Source organism: Stegodyphus dumicola, chromosome 11 (genome assembly GCF_044657685.1).
Source record: "Stegodyphus dumicola isolate Sdum_Otavi_A_Nest chromosome 11, ASM4465768v1".
In the NCBI taxonomy this organism is placed as follows: Eukaryota; Metazoa; Arthropoda; class Arachnida; order Araneae; family Eresidae; genus Stegodyphus; species Stegodyphus dumicola.
The window spans coordinates 120,067,781-120,086,125 of NC_140778.1; the positions used below are offsets into that span (position 1 = coordinate 120,067,781).

General features: G+C 34.5%; 1 protein-coding gene across 6 annotated transcripts in view; it reads right to left on the reverse strand.

Moving 5' to 3' along the window:
- Positions 1-18,345, reverse strand: part of LOC118199320 (uncharacterized) — a 71,747-nt gene that overhangs the window by 13,563 nt on the left and 39,839 nt on the right. For all 6 annotated transcript variants that reach the window (XM_085827171.1, XM_085827169.1, XM_085827167.1 and 3 more), the window contains 2 exons: positions 14,327-14,399; positions 1,522-1,619 (listed from right to left, as the gene is read on the reverse strand). In XM_085827171.1, the coding sequence (XP_085683297.1) occupies positions 1,522-1,619; positions 14,327-14,399 (171 nt within the window). The remainder of the gene's footprint in view (positions 1-1,521; positions 1,620-14,326; positions 14,400-18,345) is intronic.

The following is an 18,345-nucleotide window of genomic DNA, read 5'->3' on the forward strand; positions in this document are numbered from 1 at the left end:
ACTCACGAAATCCGCGGACACAGGAAGCTGCCCGGATCCAGTCACAAATCGCCGAAACAATAACTGCCAAATCTTCATCCTTTTCAGGAACCGGACTTTTTCACAGTTCCCGCTGTAAGCACCGTCAAGCAGCATTTTAACTCAATCAACTTCCCGATTGTCGAAACTGGAGACAAAAGACCAAGGCAGACCTCAGGTGATGACGACCTTCCATATTTCCATCTTTTCTAAAGCAAAATAGAAACTCCAGCACGAACGAGCAGTTCAGACTGTTCCACAAATGGGAAAGAAACATCAGCGACGAAATTGAAAATTATAGGCCGCAAGAATTGCCGCCGTCAACATGTCGAGCACCCGCACTGTCTCGGACCCTCCGTACCCAGATTCTCGGAGATAAAAACTTAACTGTATACCGCGGTCGACCCCCAAAGAACCGCCGCGTTTTCCTCCGCTCTATCCCAGCACCTCACTGACCGCGACCGGCCCCGTAGGGTCCGCCGTCAAAGTAGCAAATCCGCTAAGGCTCCGAAAAAAAAAATCTGCTAAAAGTCTTCTCTAAAAAAATCTTTTTTTTCAGTCCAAAAGATATCTCCTGCCTCCCGTGCAACGGCTTAAGAAACCTCGGTATACACTCACCACGAAACGCCTCAAAATCACTATTGGCTCAAACAACACTAAAATTAAAAATTTAACCAATCTTAAGGAAACATGGACTCCAGTTCGCCAATTAAAAGAAAGGTAATAAATAGCCGCTGAATTTCTCAGAAATTCAGAACTTTCTACAAGATGACAGACCCTTTCTTTCCCACGCAACAGAATGTTTCCAACCTATTACTCTGTCAAAATCTCCGCCCCTTAGAACTATTCTGAACGAGAAAAACACGTGTTTTCAACCCCCACGAAAAGAGGAAAATGCAGCTGGACAGTGACCTCTAACCTCCAAAGAAGCCTACGCGTGAGAAACGGAAATACATCCGCGCCCTTTTAAGTGTAACACAATTCTGCCAAACTTAAAGGAGCTTTGCCGTAAAGTTTAACAATATTAAATATTATACATTAATTTAAAAAAAGCTCAATACAAATTCATTAATCACAGTAAAATAATGTAATAACTAAGAATACATTATGCACAGTAAAATAACACGCAATAAATATACACAACAAAAAAATACATAAGAATTTTCCATAACAAGACTGGTTTATTTCTTAAACTGAAATTATTAGCCTGAAGATAATTGTCTGTGATACATCTGTGAAGTCTTTTGAATAACCTTAGGCTATCTGTATATGCTTAGTCTATGTTCAGTCTTTTTTTACGTGTATATGTCTTAGTCTGTGTGTATGTGTTTAGTCTATGCGTATGCAAATGTACAGATAGATTGATAGATACGGAGACAGACAGGCAGGTGGCTATATAAGCATAAAATAATTAGGCAAATAGTTCAAGGAAATAGGCAGGTATTTTCTAGAGAAAGAAATGTGCTTTTAAAATATTATTTCTGTTGATTATTTATTACGTACCTATTTTTAGTACTTCACGTTCACATCTGATGGGATTATCTTCAGGATTACGTTTCTTGTGTTCGTCTTCGAATTTCCAATCTTTGTAATCATTGCATCTGGAAAATACCTTCATTATTAGATGATCTAAGCATTATAGCATATTTTTAAGATCCGTTAAATGGATGAATGGTTTAGTTCACGAAACCTGATAGTTAATTTCGTGTTCTTTTTCGTTTTATTTCTTTACTGCCACTTGCGATTGCCCCGAACTTGCCTTGTGTTCTACATTGTTATGTTGGAGATGAATATGCAGTGAGCTTTTAAAAACTGAAACGTTTTGGTAAAACATTTGTATAATTTATTCTTGAAATTGGTTAATATTACGTCACTTATCGTTGAAGTCAGAAAATTGGTTCAACATTCACATCAATCAAATGTTGAACGAAACTTCTCATTCTCGTTTGCTGATTTACAGTTCCAGCATTTGAAATTATGAATTGGGGATAAATTAACTGTCTTCCTTTCTATCTTTCTAATACTGTTTATATATATATCTATTTGTGTGTATATATATATATATATATATATATATATAACATATATATATATAAATATAAACATATAAGGAAGGAAATATATATATGCAATATAAACAAAATAGGAATACTAGTAATAAAACAAGTAATGCAAATCAAATATAAATACATATTAAAGTAAAACATATAAAATATTTTAAAATAAACAAAGTGAATAAAGTGAAGTTTCATCAATAAACTTTTACGAACGTTAACAGAAAATTAACCGTTAAAATTCCGTTCACAGAACGTCAACGGAAAAGTTACGAAGTTTAATATATTTGAATATATAAAGGTTCCTTATATGTTTATATCTTATAGGTATAACATATAAGATAATCTTATATATTATTACATATTATTATTATTACATATACATTACACATTATTATTACATATAAGGAACGAAATATATATATATGCAATATAAACAAAATATGAACAATAGTAATAAAACAAGTAATGTAAATCTAACATAAATACATATTAAAGTGAAACATGTAAAATATTTTAAAATAAACAAAGTGAACAAAGTGAAGTTTCATCAATAAACTTTTACGAATGTTAACAGAAAATTAACCGCTAAAATTCCGTTCACAGAACGTCAACGGAAAAGATACGAAGTTTAATATATGTGAATATATGAAGGTTTCTTATATGCTTATACCTTATAGGTATAACATATAAGATAACCTTATATATAAACATATAAGGAACGAAATATATATATGCAATATAAACAAAATATGAACAATAGTAATAAAACAAGTAATGGAAATCAAATATAAATACATATTAAAGTAAAACATGTAAAATATTTTAAAATAAACAAAGTGAACACAAAAGTGAAGTTTCATCAATAAACTTTTACGAACGTTAACGGAAAATTAACCGTTAAAATTCCGTTCACAGAACGTCAACGGAAAAGTTACGAAGGTTAAGATAAGCGAATTTCGTCTAACAAATGTATTTCATTTGGCTCAAAGCTGTGCACAGGATTAGAATTCTTCGAAAAAGGTCAAAAGATTTTCTCAGAACATCAAGAAAAATATCAAACTCTAAAGATAGCTAGCTCTTTTTTTAATCAACCGTTGGACATAGAAATATATACTTCCAACTGCAAAAGTGTCTTAAATGCAGCATATACTTCTGTTTTGTCGTTTTTAAATTTAAAGAAATCAAGTTTGTTTAAACTGATTTGCCTTCAGATAATTTCCCTTCATCTACGAATTAATATTTCACTTTAAAGGCAGCCGTTGTGTTCCTTTATCTTTTAAAATACTAGCAGTCTATACCATTATAGTATGAATTTTTTTTTAAAAAAATCGCTAACGTGCATTTTTGAGAAAAATTACTGAAAACACTTGTATATAATATAATAAAATAGTTTTAAGGGAATTTTAGATGCAATGTAAGTTCCTTCTAACTTCTAATGTGTAAATATAAGAGAAAGATATACTCATTGTATAAATTGAAAAAAAAAAAAAAATCTGTTGTGGACTTCCTTGTACGGCCTAGTAAATTATACACATATTTTGCTGCATTTCATTTAAACGTATTTCCTCGAATTTAATTGGAGACATATTTCTCATTCAATTAATTCAGTTCTCACTTCCCGGCAAGGGAAAAATACATCAAAATTCAAAATATCTTCTTTAAAAATCGGAAAATATAGAAAAGCATAAAACACCACGCATTAAATTAAAACAATTAAAAAACAAAATTGACAGTTAAAATTAGAGTTTATAAGCAAAAACAAGAAATTCGGCCAGCGGGCAAGAAGGCAGATTTTTCAGTGCACGAAACTGAAGGTTTCCTTTTCGTCCTACTCGGCAAAAAGTCACTGAAGGTTCAGAAACTGAATTCAGTATTCTGTAAATTTAAAATGTAAATAAATATGGCTGTTGCATTGGGACTACCCGCACTTGAACAACTTTTAAAATTTTGATAATTCTGCAACTATTGCATGCAGATTAACTAAAGGCATAACCGGAACACCGAACTGAGTAACAGAGCGGGTATTATATATATATGTACTTTTGGTGCTGCCAATTAAAAATAAAAATGGAGGTGCACAATAGCATGTTATAGCAATCCTATATACAAGATTTCAACTTTCTAAGACTCTTTTGAATCCATTTTACAGTTCGTTTTAGGGAAAACGAGCTCTTTGTTCTTTCCTTGTATACAGATATCACTCAGAAACATCTTTAAATTGCTTTCGATAGCGGTCAAAATGGATATTTTCCTTGAAATATGACAAGCGAATTTTTTTGCGATTACAATACTTTCTTTACTTCGTACAAGAAAATAAAAATGTTTTATTTCCATAGGACAAAATTATACGGAGATATTTGATGTTAAATTCAAGCATTACAGTCATGAGCTGCTCACAAACTGAAGAGCAAAATGTTTGTACTTGTAAATCTTTGTAAATCTTGTAAATCTTGTTTGTACTTGTAAAAATAAAGTATCAGTGTAAAAAAAAAAAAAATATCTGGCGTTAAGAGATTAAGGAATGAGCAGATCTATGCAGATTTTTGTTAAAAATGTTCACAAATGTAATTATGTATTTTACAAATAGCAAATCCTATTGATAGAACCTTAGAGAATTCTGTATGGAAAACACTGAGAGGCTTAAATAATGGCATGTAGCCAACTCGTAATAATATTTGCAATATTTAAAAATAAAAAAGTATTTGTAGTTTAATAAATGTTTTGTAAGATTATCAAATTATGATTTTATAGAAAAAAAGCTCAGTGAGAATTAATTATGGATATTTATACTAAAAATTGGCTTATTAATTGCTTCAGTGAAAGTTCTTCTGCCATACAAGATAACAAAATTATAAAGTGAGGACGCTATTAAAACATAAAAGAATACTATTGAATATCATTGAAGACCGAAAAAAATCCACTTCGAAATTCTTTAATTTATTTACTAACAGATCTCTTAGTGCAAATTGAAAATGGCGTTAGAAATGTTGTCTACCGTATCTCACAGCCACACAGGGTTGAATAATTAACGGTTGGTGTCTGCTCAACAAAATCCCTTAAGAGAAAAATTATGGTACCCCGAATTAGTTGGTACGAAATGTAATCTGGAGGATAAAACCTGCAAAGAATCATTCAGAGGATATAACCTTACCTCTTCACAATAAATCCACTCACTTCCAAGAGTACCGAATATGCGAATTTTTGAAAACTTCAATTGCGTTGTGTAGGTGTTGAACAACTCTTGCTTTAAGAGTCATGGGAGCACAAAACCATAAAATTCAGGCCAACACTACTTAATTTGAAATCACACTAAGAGTTTATTTAAAGAGGTATAAAATATCAATGAAAATGCGTAGATTTACTCACATCAAACCATATTATATTTCTACTACTATTATTCATTCAATAAAATTAATCGGTAAAATAAGTCTAATTTATTCACTATTATACTATAATTCACTTAAATTACATATTCGTTTTTTTAAGCAACATAATGACACAATTAATCCGGGTTAAGCTAATCAATCACCGGGCATTATTTGAGGTATCAGGTAGATATCTATTAATATATAATACACAGACAAAGAAATAACACAGTTAAGAGACTATTACAATTGCATTTGGTCTTCTAGCATGCAACTAACCTCACCGCTCTGTTCTATTAGCATCAAAAGAAAACTATTGCACTGATTAATTAGCATAAAAAAACAAAAAAAAAAGATTTTAAGTTTTACTAGCGTTTATTTTATTTTAAAACTTTACTATTCTCTCTTATTTTCCATTTCCAACCAGAATAACGCAAATAGGTTTGGTTATGCAAACTGAGCTTGCAAACTGTTAAGTACACTCATGTCCATAAATTAAGGATAATTCGGAGTCACGCGGAAATCGAACTCTAAAATAAATATATCACCTGTAAAATCACTACACACATCTTCAAGAATCATATGCAAATTTCAGGAAGTAACCAGATGACACCGATTGTACGTCACAATGACGAGAGTGTAAGAGAGTAATATATAAGGAATACAGACAAAGAAGTAAAATTGTTCGCAGGCACTTTATAAGCATTTCACTGCAATAAACGAATAGTCAGGACACAAAGTACGCATTTGGATGATTTTTTACGTGGTAGAATTATCGGCCGTCTGGAATGTGGGTGTACCCAACTGGAAGTATCAGACGAACTTGGAATTGTTATCTCCAGGCTTTGGCAACGATTCCAAGATGATGGTCATTATTTGACTCTCTTCAGCCAATGGTACGACAATTTCAAGGCAGACCGTGTGCAGACGCTTACGGCAGATTGGTCTATATGCTCGTAGACCTGTCAGATGCGTTCCACTTACTGCAACTCACTTTCGACTGCGGTTAGCCTGAGGTAGAGAGCATGCATTGTGGACACCGCAACAGTGGGCTTGTGTGATGCTTTCCGACGAGTCCAGGTTTAGCTTGCAGTCTGATTCTCGGCGGACTTTCATATGGAGAGTTCCAGGTACCCGTTACCACCAAGAAAACATCATTGAACGACACCGTTACGGTGGTGCAGGAGTGCTTGTTTGGGGTGGAATTATTCTGGGTTCCAGAACTGACCTGCATGTTCAAAATGGAACCATGACAAGCCAAATCTATCGGGACATCATTCTGGAACAACATGTACGTTTTTTTTTTCAGGGCTCCATGGGCACACAATTTGTGTTTATAGATGACAACTCCCGTCCTCACCGTGCAAACATCGTAAGCGAATGCCTTCAATCGGAGGATATCACCCGTATGAACTGGCCAGCATTCTCACCGGACTTGAATCCAGTAGAGCACGTGTGGGACATGCTTGGCCGTCGAGTTGCAGTTCGTCAACATCCTCCTACATGTCTACCGGAACTTCGGAGAGCATTGCTTTTTGAGTGGTGTAATATCCTCCAAGATCAGATCGATAATTTGATACTCAGCATGCCTAGGCGTTGTACGGACTGTATTGCATCGTCTGGGAGACATACAATGTATTAACAATCATACCAACCATGTAATATTGGTTTTTTGTAAATAGGTTTTTTTTTGTAATTTGCTCCAGGGAGAAAAAATCGCTAATTTTTTTAATAATATCAAACATATAGCATCTTTTTTTGCTATTTACCTTTTGTTTGATAAATAAGCTTTACAAATAAGTCAAATTTGTTTTGCTTCTAACTCTTCCTTTGCCTGATTTTGCATTATCCTTAATTGATGGACATGAGTGTGTCTTAAGTTGCGGCTGTTAGCCAAGAGAAAGAGAAAGACTTCTCGCTACCTTCCTCGCTACCGTGCGCTTTTTAGTCAGTTCTTAGTTGCCTTTAAAGCCAAAACTTAGTTCTCTTTGATACCTTGAAGACGTATTGTATTTTTCCGCATTCTGCTCACTACATATACGTAAAGTATAAAAGGCTAAACTTCGCGTTATTAGTCTCTGTAAAATATCTGAGGTTTAGTTCTTATTTAAGTAAGTAGTTTTAGTTCTTATTTTTACGGTTCAGACCATAAGTGCAGGTATTTGTATCCCGAAGTGCGGGAAAGGCTGTAAACTGTGAAGAATAAAGGGTAATTAAATCCTTTCCATTTGTGTCGTATCTTCTACACTTGCACGGGCATAGTTTTAAGCAAACTCCCTGCTCTTACTCAGAACTACAGTTATGTTTGCAAAGGCAAATTAGAAAAAATAGATGTCCCGATAATAACAGTGATGCAAACATGCACAAATCTGAGATGAATTCTAAATTTTAATTGAGAGCATTACTTCAAAAATTTTAAATAAAATATTCAATTATTCTTTTAATTAATCAATACTTTTCTCTTCTCATTTAAAGTAGTATTCCACTTACTAAGTTATTTACTTAAACCAGTCTTAAATCATCCGCACCTTAGCTAAAGAAGCCTAAATGTAACTTTCCTGAACTTACAAAGTAGCTCCTAAAGTACTTATTTAACTTTTTTAATTAAGCCAAACCATATGAACTTCTTTTTAAAAGTCCTTGGGCTCGTGGTGTCGCTGCCTTTTCGAACTCCACTAGGAAACCAGTAAAAATCAGGAACGATTACATTGAAGAGAGAGAGAGGAAAACCATATATATGCCGAATATAGCTCTGCGGATGAACCAATAGGCAGACGAAAGGACCACAGCAAGCGGAGATTGATGATACCGCAGTACCATCAATCTCCGCTTGAACCAGAGGCATAGCTGGCCGCTTCAAAGATCGTCGAACTCTGGGCAAGGATTCATGGTCATTCCACCTCTTCAGGAGTATAACAAGAAACAGGATGAGGAAGGTCCAAATTCGGAGTTCAGCGCTACTGCATCTGACTCAGAAATTTAGTTTGATGACTGGAAAGGGCAGAAATAGTAACTGAATAGATTAACTGGAACTATAACTGTAGAAACATTACGTGAAGTACATATCTTAATTCCGATTTACTTCCGAAAAAAAAAAAGGAGAGCAGTATTTGAAAATAACTTTAGATGAGAACGTTATGTTAATTCTAACAGCTGAATGTCTTTTTGGATGGCAAGATGAAAACTTTTTAAAAGCATTTTAGTGAGCTCGGCAGAAAATTATTGGTCAATGGCAACTGATGTCAAATATTTGATTTCATTAGCAATTAAAAGCTATAAGGGAATAGGTTTGAGAGCGCGAAATACGTAACATTAAAATAAAGCCATTTTTTTTCAGACGGGTATGATTAATTAAGTCTGTAAAATGTACTAGATATAAGATGTACATAAAACGCTCTGAAACTCTTCTTTAATGCCTTGCTTCAAATATATTGTAGATATTATTCATATAATTATTAACAATTACTAAACCTTTTTAGGTTATTAAAAATATGCTGTCAGAACTTTCAACGAGGAAACAATCCCATTTAGATGGATGAGATTTTGCTGGATATTGCAAAACGAATTTGGGCAAAATAGGCCCTGTATTAGATTCTTTAAGTTTTTAACCTTAATGAAAGTGATTAGCGTTATGAATGTCAATCATAAAGGTCGGCGGTAGCCTTTTTTTCTCCCGGTGCAGTCACTACTGATCTTAAAATCGGCAGTCCCCTTCTTCTGTAAATTCTAAACCGGCTTTATCGTCGGCTCAGGTGAAATCACTTTGCGTAAAGAAATTGTTTATTTTACGCATGTTACGATGACTTAAACACTAGTTCGTAAGAGAACTAAGTACTTCTATTAAACTTGTACTTAAACAGAGGGCAGAAGTTGTGCATACATTCACCTCCGCCACTTGCGGATAGTAATATAGGTAAAGGTAAAGGTAAAAGTATAGGGGACACCAGCGATGTACCATAGGTCAACTGGTAATGCCTTCCCATACTAACTCTTTGAGAGAAAAAAAAGGGGGGTAATTGCAAGTTTTATAAGAATTTGCATAAACTGAAGCTTTTCAAAAGGTCTAAAGTTTGCCTATTATGGTACATCGTGCAATTCCACAGTACGCCCCGCATCCAGTATTTATTAAAAATAATGGTGTAGGGCATAAGTAGATTACAAAATAGTAGGAATACAATTTGAGATGCACAAGATAAATTGAACATCTGATTTGGTGCAACAAAAATAGGAGATAAACATAATTAATAAACAAATAAACATAATGAGATAATTATAATTAGTACTGGCAACACAATGTTAAATGAATTGCTATAATAATACTAAAGAGGTAGGTGTCCATGGGTTATTTCAGATATATTGGTTTATTGCAGTTTATAAAGTTCAGTTCACGAGCAGATCCATTTTGTCCATAATTACAGCATGTAAAAGTTCACTAAGTTTAAACTGTATGTGGATTTACACTTGGCAGAGATCTAGGCCGTAGGAAGAGAGTCGTTGCATAATTTTCTGAAACTTTGGATATTGATGTTTATCTTTAATTAAAAATCTTTGGAATGCCAGGAGGTCAGTTCTTGGGAATTTTATGTGAATATCCTCAGTTAAGGGGCATGAGAAAACGTAGTGATCAGGAGTTCCCTGTTTCCCACATATGCAGATGTCAGAATTCGCCAAATTTCTTGCGTAAAAATATGTGGGGAATGGTCCATGTCCTGTTATAAAGTAATTTAGGGAAGGATTCGAGTTCAGAAATGCTAAGCTTACATTGGGCATCAAGTTATATGTGCGTCTTCCCTGTGGAGCATTGTTCCACAAATCTTACCAAGATTTTGAAGCAAGTTGTTTTAGTTGGTACTTGAAATTCGAGCGAGGCCACGGAATGATGATTTCAGTACCATCTTGATTAATAGCTGCTTCTTTGGCTAGTTCATCTGCCTGATCATTACCAAAATGGCCACTATGTCCTTTGATCCATGAAATTTGAATTTTGTAGTTTGGGATTTTTCCAAGAAGAGAATTTATGTCGGATATCAATGGAGAGGAAGGTAAGGGATTTTTAATAGCTAGAATAGCTACTTGGGAGTCAGATTTTATGCTAAATTCGTTGAGATTTTTGAGAATGGCTATTTCAATCGCTGCTTTTATAGCTGACAATTCCGCTTGGAAAATACTATTATTATTATGGAGATGGCCTTTCCATTTGATGATATTTGAGGTGGTAATTTGAGAAAAGACTGCGGAACCAACTTTTCCTTCAATTTTTGATCCATCAGTATAAGCAATTGGAGATGAACTTGAATTTTCTTCAGACGTGGTGAATATTATTTTGCTGAAGCGAAGCGCTGGATGGATAAGATTGGGGTTAATTTTCTTTTCATAGTTGGATGGCCAAAAGGTTTGGTTGTTGAATTCTGCGGCTTGGTTAAGTTGGAGAACTTTCCTATAGGTGCATTCCATTTCTGCACTGATTGATAACGGAAGAGTACCAGCTAGAGTATCAAGTGCTATATTTGAAGTTGTGCGATACGCCCGAGTAATGCAAAGAGTAAAAGGCCTTTGAATTGAATTTAAACATTTCATCTTTCTTACTGTCATTGGTTGTGCCCAAATTCCGGCTCCGTAATTTACCATTTTTGAGATGACTGTTTTTAGAAGAATACGTGTTATATGGGGATTTAAGCCCCAGTTATATCCATGCATACGTCGTAGGCAGTTAGCTATTGATGTTGTACGAAGTTTAATATTTTGTAGATGAGGAATCCAGGAGAATTTCTTGTCGATTGTTAAACCGAGGTACTTGATTGTGTTCACAGATTTTATCTTTTGATTGTCAATTTTTAGTGCTAAAGCTTTAGTTATATTTTGTCCTGGTTTATGGATCACTAAGATTTGGGACTTACTATGTGAAATTTGTAGTTTTGAATTTTGCAAAGTTGGTTAAATAACTGGAGTGTTTCGTTGCAATTATTCTGTAAAATGTCTCTGGTACGGCCACTTGTAATAAAAGCTACATCATCTGCAAAAGCTACAATTTTTGAGTAATCCGGTCATGGATAGGCAATGATGTTGTTGAAGCTGATATTCCAGAGATCTGCACTCATGAAAGACCCCTGAGGACATCCTCGGACTTGATTACGCACAATTTCAGTGTTGTTGTAAAGAATCATACTTTTTCTGTTTCTGAAGTAATCTTGAATAATTAGAAATAAATTTTTAGGGCACTTAAAGGAACGCAGCGCTTGGAAAACTGCTGGCCACCATAAAGAATCAAAAGCTGATTTTAAGTCGAGACATATTATTGCAGAATGAAGTTGGTTGATTTTATTGTTTCTGACTTGTTCAAGAGCTGCATTAATTTCATGACTTGATGAAAGTAGGCTTCGAAATCCAAACTGGTTATTGCTTAGTAAGTTTTTGCTGTAAACATGAAATTTTAGACGACCAATAAGACATCTTTCAAAAACTTTTCCCAGGGCTGGGAGAAGATTTATCGGACGATAAGATTTAGGTTCATCGGAGCTTTTATTCTTCTTATTGAAGAGTATTATATTACCAATTTTCAGGCAATCAGGAAAGGTAGAGAGTTCTATACATCGATTGCAAAAACTACAGATTATGTCAGGATGGGCTTGATGGATTAATTTTATAATGTGGTTATCGATGCCATCTGAGCCTGGTGCCTTTTTTAAAGTTAGGTTTTTAATTATTTGCTTTATTTCTTGTTTTGAGAACGGAATATCGTTGTCTGTTTGTGGAATGTCATCGCAGTTACGGATTCTGGTTTGAGTAGGCGAATCTTCAGCTGGATCATCTTTTAGAAAGACAGAGTCAAGAATCTCATTTAGGGTTGAGAGAGTGGCATCCTGAATTTCACCAGAACTTGAAAGCAAATTTGAGGGAAGCTGGATTTGTGACGGTTTAAATATTTTACTACTGGCGATCTTGTATAAGGTGCCATAAATTTCTTTATTGTTTGAACAATATTTGTGCCAGCTTTTTAATTTAGATTCGAGAATCATCTTTTTGTAGTTTGCATTTTCTTTTTTGAATTTGAGCCAGGCTTGGTGTCTTAATTCATCGTCAGTAATCGATTTCATTTTCCGTTTCAATGCTCTCGCCTTGTGCTTTTGAGCGCGTAACTCTTTAGTCCACCAATTTATATGAAAGTAAGGTTTTGTAGATCGTATTGGAAAGGTATTTTCACATATTTCTTGATTTTTTTTTTTATAAAATCTTCCTTAGCTTTATTTAGATCTTCTTTTGTTGCACTTAGTTGGAAGGAAGAAGTCATTGGAAATGCGGATTGTTGAATTTGCTTAATAAAGTTCTTTTCTTTCTTTTTAGTAATTTTAAAACGTTTCATTAAAACTGATTCTGAGTTCTCTTTGATTTCAAAAGTAATATATTTATGATCTGAGTGGGAGTGGTCTTCTTCAATTTTGCGATTTGAAATCGAATTAATTAGGTGATGGGAAGTAACTACGAGATCTGGCCATCCTCTAACATACATTGTTTCGAAAGAAGGTAAATCCGAGGCTTGGTTATGAATGACAAGATTATGTGAATTGAAGAATTCCTCAAGGGACCTTCCTCTTGGACTTGTGGAGTTGTAGCCCCAAAGCTGGTTGTGTGAATTGAAATCTCCACAAATTATGTGTGGACTTCGGAAGGAAAACAAGATGGATTCTAAATCATGAAGCAAAGGAGAAATATCCTCGGAGGGAGATGCATAAATACTTGAAATAAGAAGTTGAGAGTTGGAACTATTAAGACTGATTGTAACTAGGTCTCTTTTGGCTGTAATTAGAATTGGGTGCCAGCTATGATTAAAACTGATGATAGCTGCTCTGGGATGTTGATTGGACGACTGAGGAGAATATTGAAAGACATTCCAAGACGTTGGAATGCTACTTACTTTCCCTTCGATACAATAGGGTTCTTGGATTAAAACAAAGTCTTTATGGTTATGAGTTAAGAATTCTGCTAGATGATCAGAAGCCGTTTTTGCTCTTTGTAAGTTGATTTGGAGAAAACGAATTGAAGAAAATGGAATCGAGTTTTTAGCAAGGTTGTGGGTAGATTATTTTGTACATCACTGTCCACGTTATAATCTTGAGTTGAAGCGTTATTCTTTAAATTGCGCTCTTGCATGTTAATATCAACTGAAGAATTATTAATAATGGATGATGGCAACATGTGAGGTTGTGGCTTTGTCCGGGTACAATAATTTGTTGAGCTGACTGCTTTACGTCTGGCATGTTCTTTCATAAGCACCGTGATCAGTTGGTAACGAAGAACCAGTTTCTTGGTTACTTCGCACACAATTTACACAGAGTTTTACGTTTGAGGTACACTCTCTACGGGAATGTTGTTTTGGGCAGATGGAACAGCAGGGAGGATTTTGACAGCTTCGACTATTATGTCCAAGACCCTGGCAATGAACGCAACGGGGAAGTGAAATGTAGGGATGGAAGGAACACGAGTTAACATGAAGCGGAATTTACATAATTGAAATATCGTAGTTGGAGACTATACAAATTTGGCCTAGCTAAGCTAGCTCAAATTTAATGGCGCGATTTAACGTCATCTAAAAAATTGCTAATTGCTAATACCGAAATATTAACTGGGAGAGCTGCATGATAGAATACGGCTTCAAGCGCCACTGTGAAAATCTGTATCACTAAAAGCATTCAAATTCCTCGTCTTAAATGCTCTTTATTCTCACAAAAAGGAGCAGGTTTTAGGACAGATCGAAAACATAGGCACTGGAATATAAAATATAGTATAGATTTTCTTATAATATTATAATAACTTTCAATCTCAGTTTTTTCTTTGAAAAGTTTATAAACAAAGTTAGGAATCATAATGCATAATAAGAACCATACGCACTTGCATGCAATTCCTCGATCTGGATCATATCTGACACAAATCGCTTCCATGCATCGAAACAAATAACGAGAAGCTGAAAGTATGAGTAAAAACAGAATTAAATGTTTCCAAAGAACACATGAATTTCATAAACACAAGGGTTTATAACTTCATAATATTCTAAAATGAATATTACCACATTTAATATACTTTTTCAAAATAGAATAATTCTAATATTCGAGTTTTTACCTCCTTTCTTCATTTTTTTTTCTTTTTAACATGATCATTCCATTATTTTACAAAAGAATAATAACTGGTGCTTGAGCATAATTTAGGTTTTAAATATTAAAAGAGCGATGTTTCAGCATGGAAACATCTAGCGTGGTGGAGGGATAAGAGGAAAATCGATTTATTTTTTCTGCGAATATCAGTTAACGTCCAGTTATAAAATGTCCGTTTTATAATCTTACGTTGTCATAGACCTAAGCCATAACAAGATTTAATCACTGCTAGTAACTCTCGGAATGACCTCTTAATGTTCAAATTCATTTGAGATTCATCACAGCAAGGGTAAGGTGAGCGAACTTAAGTGACAAGCATCTGCAGATCGTTGTTTATGTATTTATTGTAAACGTGCTGATAATTTATGTGTCAAAATTGAATTTTACCACTGTTTATGGTTTTATAAATATCTTTACTTTTATGCTTAAATTCACTGTAATAAAGAATAGCTTTACTAAGCTGCCTAAACTAACAAATTACTAATGATTTGTATGTAATAACTGAAATTTGCAGGTGTTTAATTTTGATTAGTATTTTATTTAAATTTCTTTAACAGGTGGGATTTTATTAATGAGAATATTATTACAGATATCAGTTTATTGCTGCACTTATACTATAAATTCAATATTAATATTGTTTAAAGTTTTATATTGCTTGGAGGTGCCAGATAATTATATTTTTGTCTGCTTCTATAAATTAGAGATTTGATAGAAACATATTTTTAGCTATTATATTGATTTTATTTTCGTAATATATTATAAAGATTTCATAGCATTATATTAAAAAAAATTAAATGATGATCAATTAAAACTCCTATGGAAGGTGCGAATCATCGAATGGTGCATAATTCAGCAATTTCTTAAACTGGTATTCTTTGTTGACTTTAGAACTCTCAAAACCTTATTCTTCGCTAGAAGAAGAATCTTTCTTTTTTTAAAGTTTCAAAATAAATGGAATCCCTTCCTGAAGAGATATCGTTATTTTATAGAAATTAGATACATTTTGCAGAGTAGTTAAAAAGAATAATTTTTTTTTCAAATGACTTAAGTGAAACTGTAAGATATTTTTCCTTTGTTTCTGCATGCCTTCTTCGTGTAACAATAGCACACACGGCGCGTATTGTAATGTAATGTAATATACCAGTGTGCTGCAACCCACCTGGCCGATAATGATTGACCTCTTGGTTAAAGCAGCTTACCCAACACAGACAAACAAAAATACAGTTAAAAGATTAAAACAGAAATACAGTCAAAACCATCAAACCAAAATTTCCAGTATTGTCCTGTGGCCATTTATACAGTTCATTAAACTCTTTGCAAATCTAAACTCTTTTAGAATTCCTTTATGCTACCATGTGTTTCCCTGACTTGTCGCATTAATGCGCAGTTTTCGACGAAATGTCATGCATTGTTTTCAGCACTACAAAAAAATCTAAGACTACTATTTTGTAAATTAAATCTTTTCAGGTTCGCCGGGAAGCGCCGTGCCCAGTATTATTTATTGTAATCAAAATCGCATATCATTCTCATAGTTTTAGAAACTTCAAATTTCAAGAAATAATCTTTCCTTTTTCCCGAAATGTTCCATTTCTCTTTCCAGCAACCATAATATAAATCCTTGATTTCACCAATAATAATGTTTAGTGCTCATCAGTGTACTGTTTTAGTTGCTTTTGTAATTTTATTTGGTTTTAGATAGGGTGTGGAATATATTTGTTTTTAATTATTACTTCTGGTTTTATATAAGCAGGAATATAATAAGTGTTTGGAGCATAACGATCTCTTAAGCTATAAGCTTGAGTTTCATCGCTTATTCGCCCTTCTATCCAAAGCATAAACTTGAACAACAATCTGCACATTTGGATGAGATTCAAATACCGGATTTCCAATGTCCAATTGGATGTGCATTTACATTAAAGAAGCATACAAGCATATAAATGTTGATGCGGATTCTGGACACCGTTAAGTTAAAAATAAAAATTAAATGCTTATTGGAATTTAGCCGTTTAAAATCTTGGATAAAAACAACGGTACCTAGAGTCATCAATCTTGATTAACAGTTTGGGGAAAGCAACTAAATCAAAACATGAGAGGCCTCCTGAATACAATCCAACGACAGCACCTACTACTCATCTGCAGAGGCTACAAAACCATTTCAACCGCTGCCCTCCAAGTACTAGCGGGGACTCCTGCCCTAGACCTCACGGTACAAAGAGAAGCTGCGATTTCCAGAGTCTTAAGATTAGGCCAAAACTGCACGTTATGGACAAACACGTATATAGCCACTAACTTTGAAAATAGAATATATCATACAATTGATCACCCTGCCAGCCTCAATCTCTCCAAATCGATCCAGCTTAACACATGTCCCTCCTCTCCATAATGGAAAAGCGATATACACTGACGGTTCCAAAACACCTAATGGTACTGGCAGCGCTTTTTGCTTAGTGCAGGGAGGCAATGTACTGTTCCTATGGAATAGAAGGCTTGATAGCAATGACATTGTTTTCCAGGCCGAGCTTGTAGCTCTAAGGACTGCAGTCGCTTACTCAAAACAGAACAACCTTGGAAAGCTCAAAATACTCAATGACTCAACTTTTAGTCTACATGCCATTTAGAATTATCTAAACAGAAATCGGATCGTACAAGAAATCCAATTAGCGCTCCTGGCACTCTCGGAAGGGAATATGCCGGCTTTGTTATGGGTTCCAGCTCACGTCGGAATTTTCGGCAACGAAGAGGCAGACAAAGGAGCAAACCAAGCAGCAAATAGCATCTACAGAGAGGAGCGGCCGGAAAAATTACCGTACTTTTTACCTTAAAAAGATGACGCTAAAGGAACTTATGGAGGTATGGCAGCAACGTTGGAATTCAGGAACCACAGGACGAAGGGTCCATACTTTTTTCCCAAAGGTTTCATTGCTTCAGCGAGGCCTAACAAATTACTTAACGCAATTCTACTCAGGACACGGCCCTTTTCCGTCCTATCCTAAAAGATTCAGTCTTACGGACATGGACATCACTACCTCTTTAGCTGCGCAATGACAGCCAGTTTACATCTAAAGAAACCACAGGAACAATTTCGTTCGAAATGGGCGGAGCTCCTCCCCAAGAAATTCTTTGATCTTAGAAACTCAAGGGTATAATAACATTCTGTCAAGAGCATACCTCTTCCATGAGTGGAGGTAGAACTTCAAGGTAGTAGTATTCCTCTAACTGTAGTCCTATTGAGTAGAGTTAGTATTCCTCTAACTTACCCAAGCTCATGCTCTCCCAGCATAAAATAAGTGTTGGATTCAATGATCACATCTGCGAGCTCCCTGGAAAAGTTGGATTATACGAAGGAAATTAACTCCACAAGTGGTAAATTAGAAGCTTTGTCATGAATTGCCTCCTCAAAGAGAACAGTTTTATTGTCCACCTCATGAAAATACTAAGTGAAGGGAAAGTACGTGGACGTTCCATTTTCACTTGATTTCAACTAGAGCTTCATTGCAATTTCTGAAATGCACTAATCCACAGCAACATTCTCTTAACAAAGCAGCTTTACAATCCTGAATGCAAGTGGGTACCAACCAACTATGTTGAATTAAATTTAATAGAATTGTAGTTCCAACAATTATGGTATCATCTATATTGTGCTGTATCGTATTGTATGTATCCGCATTTCAAAATGTAGGAAGTACCACTACTATGTACAACATCTGAATATTTGCAATAACTTTTGAATATAAGCACTTGTAGTTAAATGAGGCTTAT